Source organism: Halyomorpha halys, unplaced genomic scaffold (genome assembly GCF_000696795.3).
Source record: "Halyomorpha halys isolate HHAL.00 unplaced genomic scaffold, Hhal_1.1 Scaffold400.1, whole genome shotgun sequence".
NCBI classification, from domain to species: domain Eukaryota; kingdom Metazoa; phylum Arthropoda; class Insecta; order Hemiptera; family Pentatomidae; genus Halyomorpha; species Halyomorpha halys.
In genome coordinates, this window is record NW_027106113.1 from 570,770 (window position 1) to 581,256 (window position 10,487).

Below are 10,487 nucleotides of genomic sequence, written 5' to 3' on the forward strand. Positions count from 1 at the left end.
TCCATTTTAACAAAAATAAATAGGTACAGTGATGAATGCGTTATATTGGACGTATGATTTGATATAAAAAGTAGACAAATATTTATTTATTTATATTAGAATATTTATCCAATATTCATTTATTTCATAAATGTTTTTTCTTAGTTCTTGTAATTTTCTGGGTCTGATGGATTTATGCAACATTTATCTTACAAAATGTAGTAAGATAGATGTTCTAAACTTATTTTTTAACATCTATAATCCATTTCAATATAAATAAATAAGTACTTTGAAAAATGCATTATGATTTGATATAAAATGTAAATAACTGCTTATTAATTTATATATATTTGATTTATTTTATTAATTTATATATATTTGATTTGATTTATATATATTTTATTCAGTATTCATTTATTTCAAATACGTCTTTGAAACGTTGGTACATCTAATAAAAATAAAATAAAATGATCCTGATTTTTTCTATAATTTTTACATTGAATATTACTTTGAAGAATGCGAATACGAATATAATACAATTTTAATAATTCTAAATAAAAAGTAAATGAAGTGAAATCTGAGATCTTAATGTTAAGCTGATAGGTGTAATCCATCTGAGCTTCTTGTAGAACCTTTGCATCTTCGGCCTTCTGCTTATGGTCTTTAGGCCGAAACGTTGGCATGCAACGTTTCTGTTCATAGTGTTTACTGCTTCTTAAATTGAACTGTTTTAAATAGTTATATCATTTATTAAATTACATAAAAAACAATTCTGGTCCATATGTTTTAGTTTTGTCACGAAAACAGTCAATTTTTTAAAAATATATATAATAGCAATAATAAAAGCTTTAAGGGTAAACAACAAAATAATAAAATTTATACTTTTTTTTTTATTTTTATCTAAATAATTCTTGAATTTTTTTACATATATAAATATGAATTATAATTTGAATAGGTTAGTGGTGTATGCTCCAACAAAGGAATATCAACTTTTTTTAAAAAAATTAGAACTGCAAGTTTATATAATATTCAATCAATTTATAATTCAATTACTACTATATAAGGCTAAAATGAATTGTTCGTTAATAACTTGCAATATGAAAGTCAACGTAAGCATACTCAATTCTGATAATCTAATCGGTAACCTAAAGAAATATTTCAAATTACAAAGCAACCGATTGCTTATCTGTTTCATCAGATTAATGAATCAGCTAAATTTGGTAACGGTACATATACAGAGAAGGTTTCCTGCTCAGATGACCCTGACATACCCTGATGATCACGATTACCAGAACCTGCTAGTACTCCCCCACCAGCGTTAGTCTCTTTCTCACTTCGTTGATTTATAGTTTTCGTTATCTGCGTGTAAGGCGTCACACGTAGTGGAGTGCATTGAGGAGAATCGTTTAGTATCGGACTGTATTGGGACTGATTGTGGACAGTATTAGGAAGATCGAGATGGCAAAGGTATGTTAAAAACTAATTATTTTTCGATGTTTAGTCACTATTTTAATATATGTTGTATTAAATGTAATAAACTGATATTTTTTTTTCTATTTGTAAATTGTCATAAATGCGTAAATATCCATTAATTATATAAAAATTAACAGAAAAGTATGTAGTGCCCAATATAAATCGATCAAAATGCTTATCAAGGCCATGCGAGTAATATAATAAAATGTTTCGATCACTTCACAAATCGTTATTTCTTTGGATTGCACCTAAAGCACGGCGAAAACTTTGGATTTGTGTTAGATAATAATTCGTTATAATTACCCAAATTTATGCTCATTAAAAAGTTAGTGAAGACGTCACAAAATACATTTCGATATCCACAAAATTGAATTGTTCACGTCCTTTTAGAATCCTATATTTTTAATATTATTATTTTCAGGCACTGCATTAGCTGAGACCTTGGAAACATGTTAAATCATTTTTCTGCATCATTATCATATTTCTGTTTAATTTATTGCCTGACATAGAGAGTACTTCCTGATACGATTTTTTTTTCTCAAAAATTTGATTACATGATTAAAAAATATATTTCAGATTACAATAGATACATAAAAATAATAATAAAAATGAAGAATGATATGATATTGTCAAACCTATAGGGGTAGAATAATCTGAGATTAAAGTTACTGAAATAATTTTCTGATAATTATGCGAAAATTAATATTTTTAATTGACTGAATTCAAAATTTTAATTAATTTAGCAATAAAAACATTTTCTCCCATTTTATTCGTTACGACTCACTAAATATAACAGTTTTTAATCGTACTGCACTTTTCCTTGATACATCTCTTGTACAGCCATCTATATTTTCGCACTACAAAGAGAGAACAAGCAGTCTCATGAAATATTATCTTAATCTTCATAATATTTTTTTTTTAACCAATGGAACTGTTGTTAAATTAAAAATAATCTGAATTCATGCAATCAATTTACCTCTCTTAATTGTAGAAAAATAATTTGAGAAAATAGTGTTCTTTTGTATTTATTATATATTATTATTATTATTATTATTATAAATTATTACATTAAGTAGCAGATATAATCAACAAACTATGAATTTCACCCGTGCATCAAGCAACAAAGTAAAGCTTTCTCTTCCATTTCGTTCTCACAAAATATTAAAAGTATTAATTAATACATGCGAACGATACGTAAACGGAAAGAGAAGTGAGAATATACAAATATTTGGAAGAGAAAGTATAGTTTGGTCGACCTTTAAAAAACAATAGTGGTTGGTGAAACTATAGAACTACATGTAAAACTTTTACCTCAGGCGTTTTTATTATACTTTCCGTGAGAAGCATTTGAGACAATTTATATTTAATATCCCGTATAATAATCGGCAATTATGGTTAATCACCATAATAATCACATTTAACGTAACATGTATACTGTTTCGATATAAATGCATCAGCATTAATCTATGCATATCTTTAAAAATATGTATTGATTCAAATTCGAAAAATTGATGTAAATTATTTAAGTAAATATTAAGTGACACGTTCCTCACTGTTGAATTACTACATCGTTCATTTACACAGCTTAATGTTGTTTCCTATGTTTTCGAACATTTTATTTTACAATGAAATTTAAACATGTTTTATAAAGTAAGATACCTTTTCACAAAACCTTACTTATTTTAATTTAGTTTATACTAATAAGGAAGAATAAACATAATGTATTAAAATAACTCCCTCCAATAAACTGTTTTAAATTTCAAATAAGAAACGGATGCTGAAACTAGCCAATGACCTCCATAACGCCTGACATACAAATTAGAACCACATTCAGATATCATTGGCTCAGCTACAAATATAGATTAATTTTATATGTTTAAAAAAAAAATTAAGAAATAGATAAATAAAAAAAGTATTTTTCCAGACATATACCATTTTTAAATATGAATTAAAATATTTTTGTGTACTTCGAAAAAATCAAATCTCAATTACTCAATTAAAATATAAATATTCATAACCATTTGTAATATTTTCTTATAAAACAAAAATATATTATGTTATATAGTACAATAATATTGTCACAGCGTGGTAATATTGTTATTTTAAATAAATCTGACGTTGTATTTAGTTTATTTTTCAAAATTACCAATGAATTTGAAAAAAAAATCTAAATTTTCATAATATGGGAATTTTTTAAGCATAAATGCAGTGTTTGTAACAATTTTCATATTTTTTTAATCTTTGCACTAGAGACCCTGAGAAAATAAAAATGCTTTTCTTCAACTATTTTAATTATCAGGTAAGAATATCCAGAAACCAACCATTTTTCATATTATAGTTAAAAATCAACTAATAAAAGTTATGAGTTTAAAATGGAAAAAAAAATTTCCTGCTAATAGTCTGTGAAAATAGATGTCATTTTTATGCTAGTAAAAACAAATACAATTATTTTTAGTATAGTACATAAAATAAATAAAAGAATGGTTGTCTAATTTCATCTGAAGGGAATTTTGATTTATCTCATCATAAATAGAACACCTTATCAGAGTCAAAAGAATGTAGTTACTGTTTGGAAAGGCTGTTATATGGTGTGCACTTACTTAATAATTATAATATAAATTGAATGCAAATCAGCAAAATTTAAAATGCTAAAATAGCATTAAAACTATAGTTAAAAATAATAAAAAATGAATACGTAAATATGCAATAATTAAAATTAATTCAAAATAAAATAAATAAAAAGTTAAAGACATTTTATAATAACATATTAAAATTATTATGTTACCCTGTGATCGAAATATTTATGAATCAAATTACCCAATCAAGACCATAATTTCACACCCCAGAAATGAAATACAACCTCCTGATAAACAATTGTTAGTAGTTTCAGAACATAAATCTTATTAACATTTTCCATTTTATGGAAAATTCCTGGCCTCAAATTATATTAAATATTTAAACAATATAACATAAACAGTTTCATTCTTTTTTTTTATTACGTATTTTATACACTTCTAGAGGAACCATTTTGATGATAACATATATCTTCCATGCAGTTTCATCAACAATCTAGGACTTTACACATTATGAGAGACCTGGTCATAGTCTCAATAAAGATTTAAATATTCACTAAAATTTGAAGACTAAAATTTTCTTTGATATTTCAAGGCAAAAGGTGTAATTTTATTATTTATTTAAATAAATTTTATTTACTATGTTTTACGATAAAGCTACAATAGAATGTATGATTCTTATTATATATGAGAGAGATAGCTATTGATAATAAATATTTTTATTTTAACTAAGTTGATATTTCTTTTCAATGTATGGAAAATCATTTTTATTAATTTAGGTGGGAACATCAACAACATATAATCACAAATACTTGGATAATTTTACGGTTTAAGAAAAATACATTTTTTTTCTTCAACGAAGTATTTATTTATTTATTTAAACTTTAAATGTATTTTATTTATGGATATTTGAAAAACAGCCACAGATATAAGTCAAAGGAGTCTTGGTGACAATAGTAACCCTATTTTCTGTAGCGATCAAGTCTATATTGTGTACATATCACTCATAACACTGAATTTCAGAACTAACAAATAATTATGAATTGCATTTCTTATAATCTTTGACATTGCAGAAACTATAGGAAATTATTGATTTTTATTAGAGAGACATAAGGGTTAAATTTTTTTGTCTTCTCCATAATAATCTTATTTATCTTTCATATCATCCTTTTTAAATATATCTTAGAGCGAAAATAAATTGAACAAAAGATGTTTTCAGCAGTGAGTCCTATCGCTGGAACCCGTGACAACATGCTATTGTCCATACCATGAATTCTGTCAAGCTCATGTCCGGTGACATGAACTGTTGATAACGGTTATAGCTATTGTCCAAATGTACAATACGTGATACAGAACTAACGTTGGTCAATTTGTCAATAAAAAAAGTTATATACATTCGACAGCATTAAAAAAAATTGTTATTTACTTATTGGGGAGCTATCTTCTCCTTACAGAGACACACAATAAAGACAATGATTCGTCGAATAGCTTCCCTAGTTATCGTGTTTTATAACTCATCATTAGATAAGATGGCCACAAAAGGCAGTTATCGTCTGAACAAACACAGTTTGCTTTGTCATTTGCTGATTCCGTTTGCCTTGGGGGAAACAATCTGAGAAAACAACCTTCTAATTATCGTTATCTGGTCGTCTCCTACCTTCTTTAAACAATTATATTAGTGAATGAGATTGCGTGAAATAAGGCCAATAAAAATTGAAATCAATAGATAGTGATATCAAGGCACTTCTTAAGTATTTGTTGATTCAAATGGATATTTATTTAAATTTACCCAAATGCGAATATTTTTTTATAAATAGGTGTGTTTTGAAAGTCTAGAGAAGTAGTAGCTCAAATTTTTAGTAATATTCTTCAAATTTCAATCTACAGATACCACTCAAACCCCCTAGTTTCTAATCTTGCATCCTCTTCCATTCCTGACAATCCTCCGAGACGCTTGAAAATAAGATGGCCACGAGACCAGCTAATGTAAAATGTCATTAGAGTGCTACCAATGGGTAGTTTCTCTACACTCCTGTAACACTCCAATTTAACTCAGATCAGATTTACTAAATGTATTGTAATGTACAGTTGCAAATTGCAATAAATAAATATTAAAAAAAAAAAAAATTTCAATCTTGATTCTCACATTTAATTACTAGCTGGTTATACCCATGTTGCAAGGGCTAACTCCAAGCCGTATAATATCAGTTATATTATAGTTCTAAACGTTTTTAAATTTTTTTCGCATAAAATCGGTTTTTCACCTATCAATAACAAATGTCATGGTAGAAATCAAACTTGATTAATTAATTAACTCCAGCTACCCCTTTATATTTATTTCTAAGACATTAGACACCTTGGTAAATATTGAAATCAATTAAGCATTCCAGTAACAGGTCTTATAATCGAAATTGATATAAGATACATACAAAAGATGGTGGTACCTATAATAACAATTATTTTAATATCATTCTGAAAAATGTTTTTCACTGTAGTAAAAAACAATGTAAAATCACTAAAAATTCATTTACACCTACAGAATAAAATTTTAATTGAGATGATTATATGTAAAAAAATAAATATTATTTGTCAGATAGAATGAAAAAATGAATTTTGAATTCTTCCAGAGAATTATATATAAAATAACTTTAGCTTACTATTATGTTTAATTTCCTTGATGTAGTAAGATGTAATAATATAAATCAGTAACGCCTAAAAACAAACAAACTAGAAATATAGCAGCCAAATAATAGTAAAAGATACTGATAATAGAATTAGAAATGGTGTACAGAAAACGAGAAGATAAGCCAAATTTATATTCTAAATATGTGACCTAAAGGCCGAGGATGGAAAATATGTCAACAGTTATTCAGTTACAATATTACCTGTCTTAGCTAACTTTCTGGGTTTTTGAGTTTTCGCAACACAGGTCATTAATAAGTTAAATTGGTCTATCTATTATTTTTTTTCAAAATGGGTAAAATATTTTTTTCTGATCCTCAGTAACTTCGGTTCAAGTTGGCGGAAAGCAGAATGATATAAATCTACATAAAAATGTTTCTTTAAAAACAGTTCGACCGTTTGCTCATGAAATGCAGTTAAAAAACCTACAACGAAGCTTGAAATTTACATATGTAATTTTAGTTTACAACATAATATTTTGAATAAATAATATAAATTTGAGTGAATAATATTGCCTCCTCACAAGAAAACAAAGGTCTGCGATTTATAGGAAAGGACCTTTGGTCACGAAAAAGATTTCTCTTCAGTCACCTTTTAGTTGCGGTTGTCAACTAGAGTTTTTTTTTTAATTAGCCAATTAGAGCGTACATATTAGTAATTATAAAATCTTTGGGAAAGAGTATTGATGTATTGGCTGACTGTAAGTAGAAAAAAATATGACACCTGTTACAGGTTGAAAGTGCTTTTCCTATCGGTTATTACATTTTTAATTGGAAAGAAACTCCATTTTTACACTTTTAACAGGACAAAGGAAATTTTTTCTTTGAAAACTAATAGTAGTTAATAACAAAAAAGGTTTAAAAAACAATACAAGCACGAATGGTTATTATATTTCATATTAAAATGTTCTTCTCTCTTAAACTTGACGACGGGAAATATATGCATATATGTATGTCCTCAATTACATAAATACTACTTGTGTCAGTATTATTATTATTGTAATATGAGAGATACTTAATTACATGTTGTAAGACATGTTTTATGCATTTTTGGATAAAAAAAATACTTCACTCTAAAAATGGTTATATAAAAGTACAATCACATGGGAGTCCGCTTTGCAATAGGCCACACAATTATTTTTTCATTATTTCAAAATAGCACTGGATTTAAAAGTATTTTTAGCAATTATTTTGATATGAAAATTAATTTAATTCATGATTTTGCTAGATAAATCAAAAATATTTTTTTTTTTTATTTATATCATTTCTAATGATTTGAAAATCAACCGTTCAAAATTTGAGGTTAGGTTGAAATCAAAAATTAAATTTAAAAATCCTACCATCCGACACACAACGGTGTAAAAATAACATTTTGGACTTTTTTGATTATCACAGATATTTTTATGGTAAATAAAAAAGTTCTGAAATAAACCCTATACATATCATATGCGAAAATCTAAATACAAAACCTGGTATAAATCTTAATAATAATTTTTTTTAAGTATTGATTATTTATATTATATATAGAGCATTACAATTTCAATTGTAGCATCATATTTTATTGTTATTGCATATTATTTAATTCTTAAATGATTTCCGTTCTTCAACTATTTTTTGTGTGGTTTTTTTAATTATTGAGGTTGTGTGGTCAAACTTGTCTTGCAATTGAAAAATAGCAATAACATTGTTACTTAGTCGAATTTGTCTCCCTCGGATTATAAATTTTAGATTTACGTATTTAGCGACCGAATACTTAGAAATATTTACACAGCCTTCATCCTATATTGATAGTACTAATTGACGATGCTGTTTCACTATGTGTACTGATAAAACGCCTACAAATACAATATCGAGGAACATGTGATTTCGTTCAAAAAAATTAAATCTGCAATAGGCATGGCTCGTTCTACTATTTCAAATTAAAATTATGATGAAATATTTTGGTGATTCATCCGAAAAAGTTCGAAACTGTTGCTCTTTTAAAAAAACTGAACTTCAACTTTTAAACAAGGCTCACTCTTCATCTACCCATAACATTTCTCTTGTGGTTTCAATATATCCCGAAACATTTTGTTGCCTATGAACCCTAGGTAATGAGGCAAAAGGAAGTTAATAATTATAATCAGGATACGATTTTGTCGACTATTTCATCCATTTTTATAAATCAATAAATATTAATTATATGAACGAAATACATTTAAAAAATAGTTTATCTAAAAATATATTAATCGTATTAAACAATTTTCTGTAACTAAATTATATTTGAAAAAATGTATCTATACCAACTCGATTAATTTTAGGGAATAAAATATACAGGAATGAAAGTAAATTTTTAAAACTACGAATTTTTGTAAGATATTTTAAAAATTTCAAAGTTTCCTATAGTTTTAACTAAAATCTTTGTAGATAGTTGTGAAATATTGTAAGGAAAACATCGTCTAATATAATAAGGAAAATGTATGCTCTCAGAGCGGGGGGAACATGTTATATCAATAAACGGGACTCTCACAAGCTTACTGAGGGAGAGACGGAATAAAAAAGAAAAATCTCTTATCCTATAAGGTTTAATAAAATCTTTTTCAATGCTTACAATTGCACCTATTAACAATCTAAATGGAATGACCTTTAGATGTATTAAATATTTCATTTTCCACAAGGACCATAAATGTTAAGCATAACTTAGTGTACAAATATTCTCACATAGATTATATCATATTACTCGTGTACGTTTCCTCAATTTCGTATACACGTTGATTGTAAAATTATGTAAACAAAAAAAAAATTTCTCAGCTCCTTGAACGTGCATTAAAGCGCATTGACAAAAACCCTTGGACAATATTTTTCGACATAACTAAATAATGTTCCATTGTAAACGGTGATCCTATGTGTGTAGTTTCCACTTTTAAGTAAAATTGTGACATATTTGGTATAATCCAGATATTTATTTGGTTTTTTTTAATTTATAGTTAAGCATTAAAGGCTTTATTTGTATTTATAATATTTAATTTATATTATCCCTTTAATATACAGTTCACAGCACTCGTTTACTGGCGATGGCAATATTATCCGATATTATATTAGATAGATAATTCGAATTAAAAAACATTGAATTTGCGATTTCGATCTGGTGTGAATTAAATTGATCAGAATTAAAATTAGGATTACCATTAATTAGGATTATTTTGTTAAGCAATTCAAATTCTCCAAATAATCAATCCTTTCATTTAATAGAACGAAAATATGTTGCATTGTCAAATAATATATTTAAAGCAAAAATAATTCCAGAAAAAGACAGGAAAACCTGTAACTTATTTACTGAACAAACGATTTAAATTCAAAAGATCACAATATCAGGTAAAATTTGAATTTAGTACTATTATATAAAATCTACAAGGATTAATGTTAAGATACTATGATAATTATTTTTAAAAATAATGCTGTTTCCCAAGGTCAATCAGTTAAACAATGTAACCTGTATAAGTGGTACTTCAAGGGACCAAATTTTTAAAACTTTTGTATTAGTAAATCTTTTCATTTACATCATTTTCTAAATAGGCAGGAGTTTTTTTTTTAATTTAAAATAAGGCAATCCACAAGGTGATGTTTGCTAATGCGTATTAACTGACCTCTCTTAATATCATCATATCTATCCTAAAATAAGCTGATTTCATAGCAAAAGTTAATATTAAGAAATAAATATAAATAGAATAAAATTGATAGAGAAATGAAAAATATATATTTACTCGATAACGGTAAGCGGCATTAATTGATATGATAAACA

General features: G+C 26.4%; 1 protein-coding gene across 1 annotated transcript in view; it reads left to right on the forward strand.

Annotated features, from left to right (window-relative positions):
• Nucleotides 1-1,254: 1,254 nt before the first annotated feature.
• LOC106682295 (uncharacterized) overlaps nucleotides 1,255-10,487 on the forward strand; it is a 37,687-nt gene continuing 28,454 nt past the window's right edge. Inside the window, exon 1 of the mRNA XM_014423065.3 lies at nucleotides 1,255-1,446. Coding sequence (XP_014278551.1) covers nucleotides 1,438-1,446 — 9 coding nt within the window. The 5' untranslated portion in view covers nucleotides 1,255-1,437. The remainder of the gene's footprint in view (nucleotides 1,447-10,487) is intronic.